Source organism: Lemur catta, chromosome 16 (assembly GCF_020740605.2).
Source record: "Lemur catta isolate mLemCat1 chromosome 16, mLemCat1.pri, whole genome shotgun sequence".
Classification (NCBI taxonomy): Eukaryota; Metazoa; Chordata; class Mammalia; order Primates; family Lemuridae; genus Lemur; species Lemur catta.
This window is the reverse complement of record NC_059143.1, coordinates 11,886,272-11,904,979: the sequence shown is the minus strand read 5'-3', so window position 1 is coordinate 11,904,979 and position 18,708 is coordinate 11,886,272. Positions and strand designations below refer to the sequence as shown.

Below are 18,708 nucleotides of genomic sequence, written 5' to 3'. Positions count from 1 at the left end.
CCCAACACATGTGTGCCACTAAGTTAGCATTACAAACAGTTGTTAAAAAAAAACATTTATAATCTATTTTTGTATAACAGTCCCACTCATAATTTTTGTAACTTTCTTTGGGCTCTGCATACTCTCATCTTATCAATACTGTTAATATTTTTATTGAAAATTATCTTTTTATTTTTAAAACATGTGACTTTTAAAACCCATATTCTATTTTAAGAAGGAATTTGTTGGCTGGGCTCGGTGGCTCATGCCTGTAATCCTCACATTCTGGGAGGCCAAGGCAGGAGGATTGCTTGAGCCCAGAAGTTTAAGATTGTAGTGAGCTATGATAATGCAAACTGCACTCTAGCCAGGGTGACAGAGCAAGACTCTGTCTCAAAAAAAAAGAAAAAAAAAGAAGGAATTTGTTACATACAGAGGGCATAATTTTTTATGCCTAAAATGTATGATGGAAATCAATATCAAAAATGTGATTTAAATCAAAGAATGCTAGAATAAATTTATTTAAGTGAAGTGTTTGTGACCATGTATTTAAATGAGCTACGCATTACATTGTTATGTTTTTAATCTAATTATTTAATTGTATTGTGTTTATAACAATAGAATGTCACTATTTTTATAGTGATAGCGTTCCCTGGAGCTAGTGGATTTTTGAAATGTTCCCTGTAGCTTGTGGATTTTTGAAATGGATTTTAATCTGTAAATGAACTTGAATTTAGGCAGAAGCTAAATGCATAGAGTTTGATATATTTAAATTCTATGTTTAGAAATAATGCCAGGAAACTGTGGCTTTCCAGAAAGAAACAGAAATATTTCCTTATTGTGATAAAAATAGACCAATAGCCAGGTGCCTGACACATCTGCACTTGCCACTTAAGTAACATGTGGCTGTGAGTCAGACTGCAACACGTGCAGGAAGTGTATTCTTATTCCAGAGTCCAGTCACCGGGATGACAAGAGCACCACTCCACTCTTCCATCACCATGGGGGCAATGACCACTGGTCGCAACAGCATCACAAATACGTAATCTAGATAACTGATGCACATCTGTTTTCTTTTTCTTGGATTTTTTTCCTTCCCTATAATTTCTGAAGGAACTGCATTCCTTTGCCTCCTCCACCCAGGTCCCCAATCCCTTCCAATTACTCCCTTCTCACCACCTTGTCTCACTGGGTTGTAATTACCAATAAAAAAAGGAAAATTAGGAAGTGTGAACTATGTTTGGTTAAATCCTTTTGGTTGAAAGTAATGCATCTTTCACTCTTTCTGGGAACGCCTAGTCACCAGATGCTGGAATGAATGTGGGTGCTTCCAGCAGAAACCAGTTAGCCCATTAAGTTCCAGCTGCAACTGTGGTAAAGGCCATTTGTGGAGCTCTATCTCCTGTCCTCACTGAAGTTTATCATACTATATTTCCTAATATGTAAATTTTTTCCTATTATACGCTTGAACATTTTTTGGATAAAAAACATCTGGAAGAATGAATGCATGCCAAAATGGGTATGGGAATTGGAGGACATTTTTACTGTCCTCTTTATGCTTTTATTGTTTGAACTTTTCATCAGAGCATGTGTTAGTTTTATAATCAGAAAAAATCAAAAATTCTATTCTTACTTTAAAAGCTGTTGATAAACAAGAAGACCATTTCCTTATGGAAGTTCACTTTCAGGTTTGTTGGGTGTACACAACCTCAGTGTCTCTCTCTCTCTCCTCCCTAAATTTGCCTTTCTTCTTTTTCTTTTCCTACATGAGTGACATTAGCCACTCTTCGATGTGTTTAAACTCTGTTATTTTTTCTGGGTTGTTGGTCTCCTTTGCTTGGCTTCTCAGCCTTGTTTGTGTCACCTAAGTCAGGTCCAACCTCAGGCCCTTGGCATCCTGTGTGGTGGCAGATTGAGGACTTGGAAATCTTCGTCCCACATACACCCAACACCACCATCCAGGATGTTTCCGACCTTTATTTTATACTGTTCTTTGGGGGTTTCTTTGAATCTAGAGGCCTCTGAACTCATCTGGACAATCAAATGGCATCCTAGGCTCCAATCCTTCCCTGACTTCTTCTCCTCCTCATAGAAAAGATGACCTTTCTTATTTCTTCAGAATTTTGTAAGGGTCTGGAGGTCTGATTGGCGTATGCTAAGTTGAGCTAATGGCATGTGCTGTGTAATGATCTGTGGATCATCTCTCCTGGAGGATATATTTAAATTTTTTATAGTGGCTATAAATGCCTTAACCTCAGAGAGTGGCTCACAGATGTCATGGAGCCAGGTATATTTTGAATATCTTCCAAGGCCCACCCTATTCTGCCATCACACAGGGCTGTGGGAATGCAGTGTGCAACTTTCTGAATGACTGTGGTGAAATCACACTTCATTCTAAGTAAGAAGTAATGGGATCATATTCCCCACGGTTTCTGAGGCCTTAGTGTGGATTCGGGGTCTCCAGGTGCCATTGCTAACAATAGGGGAAAACATTCTTTTGAAATCTCCATTTGGTACAAGTGAGAGATTCAGTGGCTATAGCAGAACCGTCTTTGGTAGACAGAGTTGGGAACCGGGTCAGTTAGCACACCCTAGAGGAATCTGGAAGGCAATGACACAGATAAGGATGAGGACAAAGGCCGACAGTTGAGCCAACCCATTCTACTAATGCAAGCACAAGCTGGAGCAGGTGAAGTGACACAGGGCATGACTTGACAGAATCAGCAGTTACAGGATTACTGGTGTGAACGCTATAAAAAGAGCACCCTCAAAAACAATCAGAGATATGAATAAAAAAGTCACGTTTTGAGGGTGGTAAGCAGTAATGTTTTAAGACTGAATAACAAAAATGTGAGGTAGGTAAGTTGCGGCAAGGAGGGAAGAGCTGCGGGGTGTTTTTCAAAGCCAGGCTAAGGAATTCAGGTTAAATATAAGCAAACTGTTTCAAGCCTCAGGAACTCAGAGACTTTCTCCAATCCCAACCACTATGAAATGGAATCTTACTGGAAGCCCAAATATGAAAGAGATGAAAGCAGAGATACTATGTTTTTATCTTGCTAACTTTAAAGTTAATATGATTGATAGAGGATTTTTCCCTTTTAAAGGAAAAAAGGGTATTGCAAAACCACGAGCACCCTCTTACCTTCAGGTATATGTTTTTAATAGCTGCCTTGTTGAGTCCTCGCCACTGGTCATCTTTGGCACTGGCCTCCTTCATGTCCACGAAGTAACCAGTGACTGGAGTTCGCCCAGAGTGGACTGGAGGTTTCCAGTGGAGAACCAGGGAGTCTTTCCTGACTTCACTGTACTTGAGACTCTGTGGTGGTCCTGAGACAGGGAGAACCCAGTGAATTACGAAAAAATAGAAATCATAATGTAGATTAGAAAACTCAAGTACGTATAATTTAGAATCACATTTAAAGTTTGAAGGCTGAATCTGATACTGGTGTCCTTTTTTTTTTTTTTCAAATCTAGCATTCCCATGTAAATAAGTATTCTGTGGTCTTTTCATATCAAGTTTCCACACTGCTCTGCATCAGCCTAAGTCCCTTCATGGGCATAGGTGGGTAAGGCCACCTCAAGGTGCCTCTCTGAGGCTGGATCAAAGTTTGCCTTATGTTATCCTCAGGCTTGTGTTAGTTGTAAGGACCTTTTATCAGAACAGTTTGAGTTAGTTGCAGATTCAGTTTAGACTATTTTTGAGTGATAATCTAAAAATTTCCCTCAATCTCAAACAGTGTGAAGAAAGCAACTCTATTTGATGCCATAAGACTATAGATAGTATTTAGTAACAGTTCTTTCGAAGGAAAAAGAAATAACTCCTAATTGGAGGGAAATCTTTCCCCTAAAGTGCATATCCCACCAATGGGTAAAAACAAATGACAGATAATGGTTTACAAAAACTTTTACCAAAATAAACATAATCAACCCCACGGACCCTGAATCAGTGCTAAATACTTCAAGTATTTTTATATTCATTTATCTCATTCATCCTTAAGACAATTAACAGAAAGCTCAGAGAAGCCAAGTAATTTGACAACCCTCTGAAGAGAGAAAGCCAGAATGTGCCCCGTGTGAATATCTTCGCATTATTAGAAGAGTCCACACTACTAAGCGAGTGCCCATATCTTGGCATGACCACCAGCTGCTATGCAGGTAATATATTTATTTATTTTCTTTTTCTCCTTCCCTTTCTTTTTTTTTTAATAACAACTGACTTCTAAACAAGCAGTCAAAAATTGCCAGAGTGACTCACAGTGGCCTAAAAGCCAACTTGCATAAGCACAGACTCTATCATGCCATGCTTTGGTGTTTTGCAATTGATAGTTCAATATTTGTTTGGCCCTTTACCTTGGATTATCAGTTACAAATATGTGTCATCCTTGTCTTCCGACATCTGGGATGAAAACATATTTAAATATTAACACCAAATACCTCATACTAGTGTGGCATGTTCTGTTTTGCAAAGGCCCTTTATGACCTAGATCTTGTGTCATCCTTAGAACCCGGTGAGGCATCCAAACAGGACACTACCCCTACTTTACAGAGGAGGGACTGTATCTGCTGTTGCCTACCACCTCTAGTCTAGGGGGAAAAAAGTCTAATTTCTCATCTTAATTCTGCTACTTGCTACTTCTGTAACCTTACATATATTATTTAACCTAAGTCTCAGTGTTTTCATCTGTCAAATGAAAGGATGGCAAAACATTCTTACTGCTCTCTTCTTTAAGAGCTTTCTTGATGTAAGACTTGCCCGACTCCACTCAGTGAGCCAAGGATGGGTCTGAGAAGCCAGGCTGTTGGGAGGGTGGAGGACTGCCCCCCTTCGTTTCTTCTACAAGTCAAGAGTCCTCACCCGGCAACATTTTTGGTCAACTCCATCACTTTCTATTGAAACATTTTCTACAGGCCTGCTCAGAATTTCTTAGTCTCTGGTCACTCACATTTTACCTTATTCAGGAATTGCAAGAATTTGAAAACAGATCCACTTTGTGCCAGTGGCAGAAAGAACTTAGGAAATATCCACTGGCTTCAAGGAGGTGCAAGGAAAGGCAGTGTGTTTGCCTTTTCATATTTGCTGAAGTTGAATGAGCACTTGAACTTCTCTTGAGTTTCATTTATAATCTTTTTTATTCACACTGGACCGAGAAGTGCTGCCGATGGGAGCTCACTTAGTAAAGGCAGCATGCTCACTCTTAAGGGCACGGGGTTTCAAACAGAGGAAGGGGGGAACTGGGGCAGGGCTGCTGTCCACCTAGGGGTCCCCAGTGTGGCCTGGGGCTCTAACGTGGTCAATGGTGGTGTGATACCAGTTGTTAAATATGTTGAACCTCAAACCCCGATGGGAGAATTTAGTTATCCTGTGGCACTCAAAGTACTTGGATCTCTGAAGTCAGTACCACTGGAAGCAAAATAAAATAATCCACCAAATACATTAACATTGATAGTTTAAATATTAATGGCTTAGTAAATTTGTTTATATTCCGTTTTTAAATGTGTTTGGTTTTATAGCTCTATAAGAGTTCTAAGCATAGGTTGGTTTTTCTACGTACTTCCCATTTTCTTCCCTGCCTACCCAACCACGCCCATGACAAACTCCGAAGGAAATTATTTGCTCGGTTCCGTGATCTTTCTTGTGATTCAGAGTTTGGGAAATGTATATATAGAGAGAGAAAGGATTGGAGAAGTGGAGAGAGGCGAGCAAGGGAAGCCAGCCTTAAGTCCTATGCAGGCATGTGAAATTCATATACAAAGTATGGTAAAGAGCTGGGAGAGAGGATGGAGGAGAGAGATGCCAAGGAGGCTGGGTTTTGAGAGAGATTTTGGGGAGTTGATAAACGAGAGGCTTCCGAGCAGTGAGAGAATGCATGAGAACTAGGGAATGCAGGAAATTTTTGAGAAATTTTGCTGTGGCATATGAATTGGATGCCCTTTAAAAAGCAAAAGCAAAGATCAGAATTCCTTTTAAATGCTCATTTGCACTCAAATTGTGTGCTTTTGCCAATCCTACTCTGTGCAAATGCTGAGCATGGGGGCTCTAGGATTTATTTGGAACACAAGCATAAGGAATTTATACTTGGTTTTACATTGCTACCTATTATTTAATGTTATCATAAAAATATTTTAAGTAAACATGAGGCACCAAAAGAATTCTTTTTCCTTAAATGTTAACTGTATAATACTTTAATTTAGTTCCAAGTTAGAGGTGCTGTTGGAAGAAACTCCAAGCTGCAGCGATGGGACATGATGTCCCCATTTACCTGGGACAGCAATGGTCCACTCTTCACACTTGAAGCACTCGCTTACTGCTGAGGGCACACCCAACCCAGCGATGTTCATGGCTGCCACTTGGAACTGATACACCATGTTTTCCTTCAGGTCGCTAATCTGCAACATTGACAACATCACAGACAGTGAATGTTTCAGGTTTGTTTTTTTCTAGTTGTTCAACATTTTATTTGCCTTCTGTGTCAGACACACCCACAGGTGACCCTCAAGGAGTCACACCCTTTTGTAATTTCCTCCTGGGTGTGGGTGAAACCATGATCTGCTTGTAGCCAATAGAATACGGCAAAGGTATTGGAATATCAGTCTTGTGATTTTTTTTTTGTTGTTGTTTCTTTGTTTGTTTTTTTGGTGCTGTGACTCAGATTGGAACCCAGTTGCTGCAGACACATCAGTCCTGTGATTGTATCACATCATAAGGCAAAGGAGAAGGAACATTACAGATATAATTAAGGTCTCCAATCAGCTGGTTTGGGGTTAATTAAAAGGGAAACTACCCAGGATAGGCCTGACTTAATCAGGTTAAGAACTCTTAAAATGGGGTTTGGACCCTTCCTGAGAGAAACATTGCCCCGATGGCCTTGAAGAAGCAAATGCCATTGCTTCTAAACTGCCTAGCCACTCCCATTTGGAGAAGGGTGGCATCTAGAAGTTGAGGCCTCTGCCCTACAGCTATAAGGAACCAAATTCTGTCAACAACCTGAATGAGCTTGGAGGAGGAACTCAAACTCCAGGTGAGAATGCGGCCCAGCCGACACCTAGATTGTGAGCAGAGGACCCAGCTATGTCATGCCCAGGCTCCTGACTCATGGACACTATGACATAACAAATGCGAGTCGTTTTAAGCCACAGAATTTGGAGTAATTTGTTATGCAGCAATAAAAAGCTAATGCATGTACAGATGAACATCAAATGAGTTCTAAGCTAGGAATCAAAATATTCAAATTCTTGTAATGTTTCTGTTTTTACTGAGTGGCCTGAGTGATATCTCATAATATCACTTCAAAATATATAAAGCGACATTTTAAATGAGTGAATTTTATGATATATGAATCATATCTTAATAAAGTGTGATTATCCTGCAATTTTCTTTTCCTGTACTGGCCTTGTGAGCTATTGGTACCAAATCAATTTTAATCTCAGGATAATCTTACTCATGAACATAGAAGCAGAAATCCTACTTGATAGCTAGAAAAAAAAATCCAGGAATATGTAAACAGAGTGTACATAATGTCCAAGTTGAGTTTATCCCAGGAATGCAAGGTTGTCTTAACATTAGACAATTACCAGAATATACCAAATTAAAATTAAAGGGAAAAATCATATGATTATCTGAATAGACTCAGGAAAAAAATTGATAATTTATAAAAACTCTTGACAAACTGGGAATAGAAGGAAACTTCCTTTAACTGATGATAGGTGTCTATAAAACACCTATAACAAACATAATACAGTACTTAATGGTGAAATGTTGAAAGTTTTTTCTTTAAGATAAGAATCAAGTTTAGAATAACCAACATTACTGCTCTTATTCAACATTATACTAAAGACTCTAGGCAGAAAATAATGTAAGAAAATGAAATAAAAGATATAAAATTTGGAAATGAAGAAGTAAACTATCATTGCACATAATATGACTATATAGAGAGAGACAATCTAAAAAAACTTATAGGTAACATTAAAATTATAAGAAAATTAAGTAAAAAATGATACATAATAATTATATGCCAAATCAATATATAAAAATTAGTTATATTTCTCTTTACTAGCAACAAAAAACTGATATAAAAATATAATTACAACACTGAAAATATATAGTGTCTACAAATAAATAACAAATGATATGCAAATCTCTATAGAGAATTATAAAACTTTGATGATAGACTTTAAAGAAGACCAAAATCAATGGAGAGAAATATCATGTTCTTGGGTTAGAAGATTCACTATTTTAAAATATCAATTATTCCTCATTTATTTATAGATTGAATGTAATCCCAATCAGAATTCTAATGGTTTTTTGATTTAATTTTTTTATCGTGTTTTCTTTGGATTGTCTTGTTTTTTGGTAGAACTTGATAAACTAATTCTACAATGTATATCAAAATGCAAAGGACTATGAATAGCCCTGAAAAAAGAATAATAAACTGGGAGAACTTGATCTACCAGTTATCAAATTTACTATAAAACTATCATATTTAAATCAGCGGTAGACAGACCAGTGGAACAGCATAGAGGGCACAGAAACAGACTCAAGCATATTCAGAAACTTGATATACGATATAGCTAGCCTGGCAGAACAGTACACAGAGGACAAACTTTTCAATAGATGATGCTGGGACAACTATGTCTCCATTGGGGAGGGGAATGAATTTTGACCCTTACCTTACAGCACATACAAAATATAAAGGTGAGTTCAATACTGAAATATAAGTGACAAAACTGTAAAGCTTTTAGAATATAATCTACTCAGTATCTCCATGATCTTGAAATAGAGAAGGCATTTCTTCAAAAAGGCACAAAAATCACTAATGACAAGGCAGATGTCGGTAAATCTGACTACAATAAATTTGACGTTAAAATGAACATGGTCACCATAAAGAGAGGAATAACAAGCTGCTAAGCGGGAGAAGATATTAACAATTTACAGAGCCACAAAGGATTTATATTCCTAACACAGAAAGAATTTTGCAAGTCGATAAGAAAAACATTTGAAGAATGGGCAAAAACCTTGAACAGGCACGTTATGAAAGAGGATCTCAAAATGGACTATATAAACAGGAAAAGGTTCAAACTCATTTGACACCCAGATTGTCAAAACTGGAAATGTGTGAATATCCTAAGGGTTGGAAAGGATGTGGAGCAATGGGAATTCTCTTACTCTTCACAAAATAGTATAGAGTTTTCTAGTAAAGTGGAAGATAAACAGACCCTCTGACCCAGCAATTATGTTTTTAGGCAAAAACCTAGAGAAACTTGTTTGCTTATGTACCAGCAGATGTGTACAAAAATGTTCATAGCTACATTGTTTGATGTAGCTAAAAATGCAAAAATACCCAAATAGCAATCAATAATTTGTGATATGGCTACATAATGGAATACCACACAGTAATGAGAAGGGACTCTGGGAGTGTTGGGAAGTGGGACCTTGGGCCTAGCTGGTGATGCTCTAAAGAAGGAAGTCATCAACTAAGGCTACAGGGAGACCCCTCAGGTGCCCTGACGTGGCCAAGCAGTGGAGGCCCCTGTGTAGAAGGGAACACATGAAAAGCACCTCTTTGCGGCCATCAGAGTCACTATCACAGGAGGCACTTTGCACATGGAGAGATGTTCCTGGCTATCAAGGCTATGCCCCTATATCTTCTGTAATTTGAGCATTGCCTGTTAAAAATCCAGAGTCATTGGATCCTGGGACTCTTGAAACTAGTAGCATATTGGTTACAGATACTTTGAAAGACATTAGTTTTCACAGTAAGTACACATTTTATAGTAAATATTCTAAGAAATTACTATGCTTTTGTATATGAATCAGAAAACATTATTATTATTATTTTTTGAGATAGTCTCGCTCTGTCACCTGGGCTAGAGCACTGTGGCATCAGCCTAGCTCACAGCAACCTCAAATTCCTGGGATCAAGAGGCTCAAGAGATCCTCCTGCCTCAGCCTCCCAAGTAGCCGGGACTACAGGCACACCCCACCACACACAGCTAATTTTTTTCTATTTTTAGTAGAGACAGGGTCTCACTGTTGCTCAGGCTGGTCTGAAACTCCTGAGCTAAAGCGATCCTCCCACCTCGGCCTCCAAGAGTGCTAGGATTATAGGCGTGAGCCACCGTGCCTGACCAAAATACATAAATTTTGCCTTGTTAGCCAAACTACTTGTATTTAGCACAAAAATCATGCCATTGCAAACAATGGACGCTGGAGAGACAACATGAATCCTTTACAAGGTGTGGGTGTGCACATGCGTGAGCAGCAAGCGTATCCTTGTGCACAGGACATGCCATACTACAGAAAGTCACACTCTCACCTTGTATGCCTCATCGCTGACAGCCTTGATGTTGGCTTCTCTCCATTTTCCTGGCACCCCACCAATTACCTCTCGATAGTTCACATAATAGCCAGTAATTTCTGCCCCTCCGGTGTTATCTGGTTGCTTCCATCCAAGAACCATTGAGTCACGACAACTTTCAAGACAAGTGATACCGTAGGGTGGAGACGGTGCCGCTGTTGCAATAGGAATAGCTCGTGAGTAGACAGAAATGCATTTATGACTCTATATGTAAATTTGTTTACTGGTGCCACATATGAGGGCAACGAGCTCTTGCAGTATAAAACTAAAATGTCAGGCTGATCAGTTAGCATCCGACTTGGTGCATGAGGAAAAGAATGGACACACAATAAAAAGTGCACTTCAGTTGTTATTCCAAAGATAAAAAGAACCTGTCCCAGCACAATGGTACAATATCCTGAAAAAAAGATTCCTTTTCCCATAAGAATAAGTATTTTTTGAAGTACGTATTTTTGCTTCTTTACGTGGTTTTGTTTTTATTTGTTCCCTGAAGAAAATGGAATGTGTATATCAATTCCTGACTCAATTTGCTCAGTTAGAATTTCCATATATTTCCAAATGGCTAGCATGTCACCATTTAGGCACACTTACTCTTGTGAAAATTTACAGCTATACAGGTTCTGTCTACACACAGGAAAAATCTTATTCTGGAGCTCACCTAAATGCTACCTTCAAAAAACATTTTTAAAAAACAGGCACAATATGCCATGTGACTTTCTCTTAGTACATACTTTTTGTTGCATTATTTTTAACCTGATGTTGGAAAATTATTCATGTAGCACAAAATACTATACAGCTGTCACTGTGTTTATTAGTGCTTACCCAGAAAAATATTGGGAAAATATTTTAAAAGTTGTCCTTCATTTATGTGGCTTTGCTGATCAACTTTTCACTCAACTACTGAAATTATAGTTTTCAATGAAGAGAAGGTGGATTGATGGAAAGAAATCCATTTAGATATGCAATAACATCAAAAATAATTTTCTGGATTATTTGGATTATAGGAGATAAAGGGAACTATCTCATTCTTATTCAAAAAGATTCTCAGAACAATGAAGACTTTTAAAATAAAATACATTTGTTTCTCTCTTCCCCACTCACCAACCTCCTTTATGCTTTACATTTTAAAAAGCTTTCTCTCTCTCCCTCCCATCTCAATTTCAGAGCACTGTTGAATATAAAGTTTCAAATAAATATCCCCTCTCATTTAGGTTGAAGGGACAAATAAAGGTGTCAAAAAATAGTTTACAAAAGTTGGGGTGGGGTAGAGATAAGGAATGAATGAGAGGCATTTGAAAACTTATCAGCATATGCTCATCATTTCCTTTTTATTTGGTAAGAAAAACCGTTGTGTCCTAGAATATATAAGCCACAGATACCTGAAATCTTAATCAGAGCATTCTTGGCTTACTGGTAAATAGTCTTAAATAAATCACTGCTGAGAATGTTGATCGTGCATCATAGGATATCTGTGATTATAACACCAGGTTAAACTCTTCATAGCTATCACTATCACTATCAAAGAGAGTTATTTTTAACTATTTACATTAAATGCAAACAATCACTTGAAAAACCTGAGGATAAACAATAGAAATTAAAAACTATGACACTGGTAATACATCACTTCTTTGTGAAATCTTTTTCCTCTCCATGTACTGAACTTGAATATTTCAATGGACCTCATACAGGCTAGGATAACCAATTCCTTCCTGCTCTTTTGTCTAATCCTCTTGGCAAAATGAGCCCAGAGGTGTGTGTGCCTAATAGACCAAGAAAGGCTTTATAACCAAATTAAGGATTCTATGATTTTTAAGCCCAAAAAATAATGTGTAAAAGCCAAACCCATATACAGTTACTTTTACAATTCATTAGATGAAAGTTATTTCAAATAACTAGCTGAAAACAAATAAAATTAAGAATGACACCGATGAAAGTGAACACAGATGAAGAATGTGACGCAGACGATGGGAGGTGAGGACACTGATGGAGACGGATGGAACAGTTTCACTTTTTCAACTCTCACCTATGTCCTTCTTCTTTTTCAGGGGGTCAGACTTACTTTTCCCCTTAGGAGCTGCTTTCTGTGGTGGTGGGGTAAGCTCTTCCTGAACTGTTTCACTTACTTTACTCACTTCTGTCTGGCCCAGGTTTGGGGAGCTACTGGGTAGTGAAGGTTTGTTAGGTTTGCTACCCCCGAGTAAAGCATCTTTCTGGAAGGTTGGTGGAGAGGCTTCATGCACGCCCCCCCTGGAGGCTGTTAGTCCACCAGGTGCATCGCTCAGTGCAGGCCACACGTCTGGAGACACTCCTCCCCCTACAATTGCCAGACAACAACAGAAACGTGTTGAGCCCTGGACATGGTACCAATTGCTCTTATGTGACAGAACAAAGAAAAACATTAGGACCACAAGCAGAACAAAACAATCTTGGTTTAACGGAAATCACTTGGACTTGCAAGAAATATGAAAAGCATACACGTCACACAGTGTCCACCAACAAACATTTCAACTTCTCCACATTCTGGAAAAAGGAGAAATGAGAGCAAAAAAAAAAAAAAAAAAACAAAAACACAGATACCACAGATAGAACAGGAACCATTTCAATTTGCAGAACCCAAAGCGTTTTTAGTATATACAAGAAAAAGCAAATCTGAGACATTTCTTAAAAGATAAAGCCCTACTATTCAACAGAATGAAAAAAAAAAGGACCATAAAGTGCATAAGAACATAATATTAAAGATCCTTAAATATAACAGTTAGAATTATGTATATTACTGCAATAGTAATGGTCTGTACCTCTCAACCTCAAAGAAACATGTCCATATGATAAAGAGTGTTAAAAAGTAATATGAATAAGAATTAAAAAAAGTAATATGAGTTGCTAACTGAAGACAATCAATGTTAAATAATTTTTCTTTTAAAATGTTACCATACCACAAATTTTATTTTTACTTCTCTGAGCTACCTGGGTCCCTTTTCTACTTTATCCAAGATTGGGAGGTACATCACATACATACATATAATTACTTTATTACTGGTTTTATTTTGTTGGTTACTTTGCGAGCAGAGATGAAACATATGGTTAAGCCTTGCATGAACTTGACAGGAGTTTATAGGGAGCATGTTAATGAGCTGTTAGTGAAAACAAGCCAGGCTCCGGCCTAGATGAAATGCCTATAAGTACAAGATGATCTGTGTTAGGGGTGATGTACCACTTCATGGGGTCGGAGTGGCCCTTCACAGTCCCAGGATGAGCACGAAGTTAGAATGGAGTTTCACACAGTGGGAAATATCTGAGGAAACTTGGGCTTGTGAAGATGAAAAGGCTACAGATGCACAGAATCTGGATAAGTGATGAAGAGCTGTAAAATGACAGCTATGGAGGGTTAGATATCACCTAGAGTCAGAAAAATGATCATCTAAGGATGGAATCATTGAGCAATATTGGAAGCTTTAAAAAATTTCTGAAAAAGATGATATCTTCCTTTATAATTTAGAAAAAGTCATTTTCCCCTACAAAGTTATGCATTAGGAACTTACCAATAGCAGCTTTGACTTCAATAGCTTCTGAATCCTGGGAATATTCACTAAGTCCAGCTGCATTGACTGCTCTGACCCGGAAAATATAACTCTGACCAGTCACCAATCCATGACAAGTAAATCTTAAAGGAAAAAAGTTTTAAAAAGCTTTCTTAGGAGGAAAATTAGGGAAGATGATTGTCAGCTTAACTGAGTGACCTGGCTTTATGAAAACAATTCATTTTTTAAAAAGAATGCTGGGTGCAGTGGCTCACACCTGTAATCCCAGCACTTTGGGAAGCTGATGTGGGAGGATCACTTGAGGCCAGGAATCTGAGACCAGCCTGGAAAACATAGCAAGAGCCCATCCTCTACAAAAAAATCAAAGAAAAAAATAGCCAGACATGGTGGCATGCACCTGTAGTCCTCACTAATTGGGAGGCTGAGGCAGGAGGATCACTTGAACCAGGGAGTTTGAGGTTGAAGTGAGCTATGATCATGCCACTGCACTCCAACCTCGGTGACAGAGTGAGACCTTGTCCCTTTAAAAAAAAAAAAAAAAAAAAGGAAGAAAAAGGATTCAGGTAACATATGTGCTTTAGACAAGATGGCAACTAAGGCAATTTTCTAACCTCACTCTGCCAAAAAATGAGAAGTCCTGGTTTTTCCCTGAATATTCATCAAATACTCATAAAATAGGGATAGTAACCCCTACATAATAATTTTCATTTAAAGAGTAGCTATAAATTATATAAAGTACCTGTGACAGGGCCTGACATATATGAGGTATTTATATATGAGGTATTTATATTAATAAATAATACATCATCTTAATATTATTAATGGCTATTTCAGGTATATGCTGGTGGCTGTATTGCTCCTTGTCGCAAGATTCCTGTCACGTTGGTTCCTCCTAGTCTCTGTCTCCCTGCATGCCAGGGAAGGTACAATTACTTGAGAAATTATACTAGAATCTGAAAATAAGGTAAAAAATGGACTCCAGAATTACCATTTAGATATAAGGCTCCAATAATGAGGTGTGAATCCATGGGCAGTTTCACCCATAAAACCACCTCTCTCTTTAATAGCTATTGTGGCTATAAATAGCTGTTTCATGAATCACTGTGACATGTGAATCCATCCTAAGGACTGTAACCAGAGGTAATAACAAGTCTGCTAATGACTCTTACTATTAGCATGTTCAAATATTTAATAAAGGCAGCCATAATCCAGGCCAGTCCTTCAGTCCTTAGGGTCTGCTCAGTTCAGGGAATATTTCTTGATCTCTCAGTGTTCCAGACACTGAGCTAGGTATTACGGGCACAAAAATGAGTAAAAAATGGTGCCTGCCCTCCAGCAGCTCCTGTCTGTTTGTAGAAAGGGAGAGAGACTCTGCCTACACTTCACCACTGTTTCTAAACAGTCCAGGAAAATGCTGGAGAAGTCAGAGTCAAAATGAAATGCACCAACATGCTATATATAGCATGTTTTGCAATCTGTCTCTTGAAAAACATATTGCCTTCTCCCATCAATTATTTTGTCTCTACTCTCTCATGCTCTGCAAAGGAACCAATTCATCCTATGGGTGTCCTGGGACTTAGAAGTGGCCCAAGCCAGAGGCTGCCTAACAAGCCTGTTTGAGAATTTCTTGGAGGAAGATCCCCTTCTCAGATTGGTCCTAAATCAAAGGAGGCTCAGAGTTTGGGTGCACGCCAGAACTCGCCATCAGTTTGCTAAGCTAGTTGATAAAATAGTTGAAAGCAAGAAAAAAAATAACTCTCCTCACATTAGAAACAGGTACAAAGAGGTGACAAAGTATTCTGAATGTCTTTTATTTATTTATTTTTTTAAGATAGGGTTTCGCTCTGTTGCTGGGGCTAGGGTGCAGTGGTGTCACCAGAGCTCACTGCAACCTCAAACTCCTGGGCTTAAGCGATCCTCCTGCCTCAGCCTCCAGAATAGCTGGACTATAAGCCTATGCTACCACACCCAGCTAATTTTTCTATTTTTAGTAGAGACAGGGTCTCACTGTTTCTCAGGCTGGTCTCGAATGCCTCAGCTCAAGTGATCCTCCTGCCTCGGCCTCCCAGAGTGCAAGGATTATAGGCGTGAGCCACCATGCCTGGTCCAAATTTTTGTATTTTTTTGTAGAAGCGGTGTCTCGCTCTTGCTCAGTTCTGAATGTCTTTGTTTTAGTGTTATTTATGTCTTCTTAGCACTAGGTTTAATCATGTTGATGTCCAGAATTTGTAAAATGTTGATATTTTTTCCTGTATCATTTAAAATGCCTGGGTAATTTACATTAAGCAGGACCTATTAGATCCTTGGAATCTATTATCATATTGCATATTAAAGACCAGAACAGAGGGGTTAAAAAAAAAGAAATAGCATAAGGGAAAAGAATCAGAAAAGAGCTATAAAATGAACTCTCACAGTAGCTGACATTATGTGCTTTTAAGTGTTTGATATCACAAGTAAACCTTTTTTGTCAAATGTATTGCATTAGAAAGGTTTAATTTGAAATTCATTTGGAATGTAGCGTCTTTTAAAAATCCCCCTGCACTGGATATCTTTGCAGGCTTCAGGCCAGCCCGCCACACCCTGTTCAGTTACCGTGAGCCCTTTACGGGGTTGTTGTTGCAGGGCTCCCACTTGCCAGAGCCCACGACGCTCGACTCTATGTAGTACCCGACCAGCTCTTTAGCATCTTTGGACTCCTCCCACGTAACCACCACGGAGGTGTCTGTATTTCTGCTTGGGATGATCTTGCCAGGGGCCTTTGGGATATCTGAGAAAGAGGAAATTAGGGATCAAACTCAGGGTGGTTTTAAAAAATTCATTCTTATCACACATGCACAAACACACATGCATAGAAATGTTACACACATCATCATGTCAAACGTACAGTTGCTTTATTTCACAATGTATTTGTTAAAGCAGAAAATTTTTTTTTAAGTTAATTTGGGAGCATAACGACAAACTGAATATTCATGAACTCTGGAAAAACCCATTAGCAATATTGTTGAAACCTCCAGAAAAATTTATTTTTCAGAAGCAAAAACAATGAGTTTTTGCCTAATGCATAGGCCAAGTACAGCCCTCAGTTAACACATTAACTGCCATGTGAGTTGTATTTAACTCATATCAGTTTTGAGCTCAGGGACTCATGAAGCAAAACCTGGGCAAATCCCTGCAGTTTGTTTGTGAAAATGTTACTTGATGTTCTTATTGTTACAATTAATATTGACTAACTAATTCTAAAAATGTGCATTAAATGAATAGAAGTCAATAAATTTTGTTTTTCATTACATTTTTCATTATATTAGAAAGGATCATTTTGTTTTTGAAGTTTTTATTCTATTTTCTTAATAAAACACCATGGCCCCAAGGGAAAAAAATTTTTTTTCTACTGTTGCAGTCAATGTGTTACATGTATAAAATGTAAGAAGAATGTCACCATTTTTACTTCTGATAATATGTATGCATATGACTATACAAAGATGCATACTATATATGTCTACTAATTAGATTCTTGCTCTGAAATTTTCTCTTGAAGTAAGATAGGTTTACAGTTGCTTAACCTAACTCTACACTTACCAAGCTTGTCCCCTACCACGGTCACCTCTGTTGCCTCTGAGGGTTCCCCAACTCCTGCGGAATTAGAACAGCGGACGCGGAAACAGTAGGATTTCCCCTCAGCCAAGTCGAACAGAGCAAAGCGGGGAGACTTCACCGGGAGCTCCGTGTTCACCCGCTGCCAATTTTCTGTTCCTGCCTCACACTGCAGCAAGAACAGGGAAACCCAGTGAAAGCACGGCAAGCACACAGGAACTCTAGGCTGGGCATCTCCTGCCAACACGCTACTCCCTTTACACAAGCTGGACTAGAGAATAGATTTGGAGCAAACGAGGAACCAGGCATCCAGAGTCTATAGGATTCTCTAATCAAGTATGGCTTTGTATTGTTTGACAAATATGCTACTTTAATACCTCACTTCCTTTGTTAACTAAGTAAGATCATTGATATACTTAGAGAAGTCTTTATTTTGAGGATAGTTTGGGGTTCGGTATTTTTCTAATTCTTAGGGTAGGTAATTAAATTTAATGTGCTGTGTTTGATACTTACATTTCCATTACATTGTCATAAACTGTATTATTTTAATAGAGTGTTATTGAATGACTCATAACATCGTTCAGGTCTGTGCTAAATACCCTCTCCTCAGAAAGGCCCTCTTGACCACCTCCTCCCCATCACCAATGTAAAAGAATCCTTTGCTCTTTTCTTATCACTCTTTATCCCTTAGCCTGCCTTATTTTTCTTCAAAATGCTTATTACTATTTGAAATTAAATTATTTATTTGTTGTCTCCTTCACCGAAGAGCAAATTCTATGACTTCAGGGAACTGTGTTGTTTACCACTTTACCCCAGAGCCTAGAATTGTGTCTGGCACATAGTAGATAATCAACTTCTCTTTTTTTCTGAATGAATGAATGAACGAATGAAAGATAAAGAAGATGTTCTTCTATCGTATGATCCAGTCATCACACTGTTGGATACACACCCAAAAGAAAGGAAATCAGTATGTCGAAGAGATATCTGCATTCCCATGTTTATCTTAGCATTATTCATAATAGCCGAGATATAGAATCAACCTAAGTGTCCATCAATGAAGAAATGGATAAAGAAAATGGGGTACATATACACAATGGAATATTATTAAGCCATGAGCAAAATCTTTGTTATTTGCAGCAACACAGATATAACTAGAGATCATAATATTAAGTGAAATAAACCAGTAGCAGAAAGACAAATATCACGTGTTCTCACTCATATGTGGGGGCTAAAAAAGTTGATCT

The 18,708-nt window shown here is 38.3% G+C and overlaps 1 protein-coding gene across 2 annotated transcripts in view; it reads right to left on the bottom strand.

Annotated features, from left to right (window-relative positions):
• Nucleotides 1-18,708, bottom strand: part of MYOM1 (myomesin 1) — a 147,731-nt gene that overhangs the window by 41,556 nt on the left and 87,467 nt on the right. The window contains exons 17-23 of one of the 2 annotated variants that reach the window (XM_045527395.1): nt 17,450-17,633; nt 16,466-16,640; nt 13,874-13,995; nt 12,358-12,648; nt 10,293-10,489; nt 6,240-6,366; nt 3,122-3,306 (exon numbers count right to left, since the gene is read on the bottom strand). In XM_045527395.1, coding sequence (XP_045383351.1) covers nt 3,122-3,306; nt 6,240-6,366; nt 10,293-10,489; nt 12,358-12,648; nt 13,874-13,995; nt 16,466-16,640; nt 17,450-17,633 — 1,281 coding nt within the window. The remainder of the gene's footprint in view (nt 1-3,121; nt 3,307-6,239; nt 6,367-10,292; nt 10,490-12,357; nt 12,649-13,873; nt 13,996-16,465; nt 16,641-17,449; nt 17,634-18,708) is intronic. The other variant, XM_045527396.1, reaches the window with a different exon arrangement.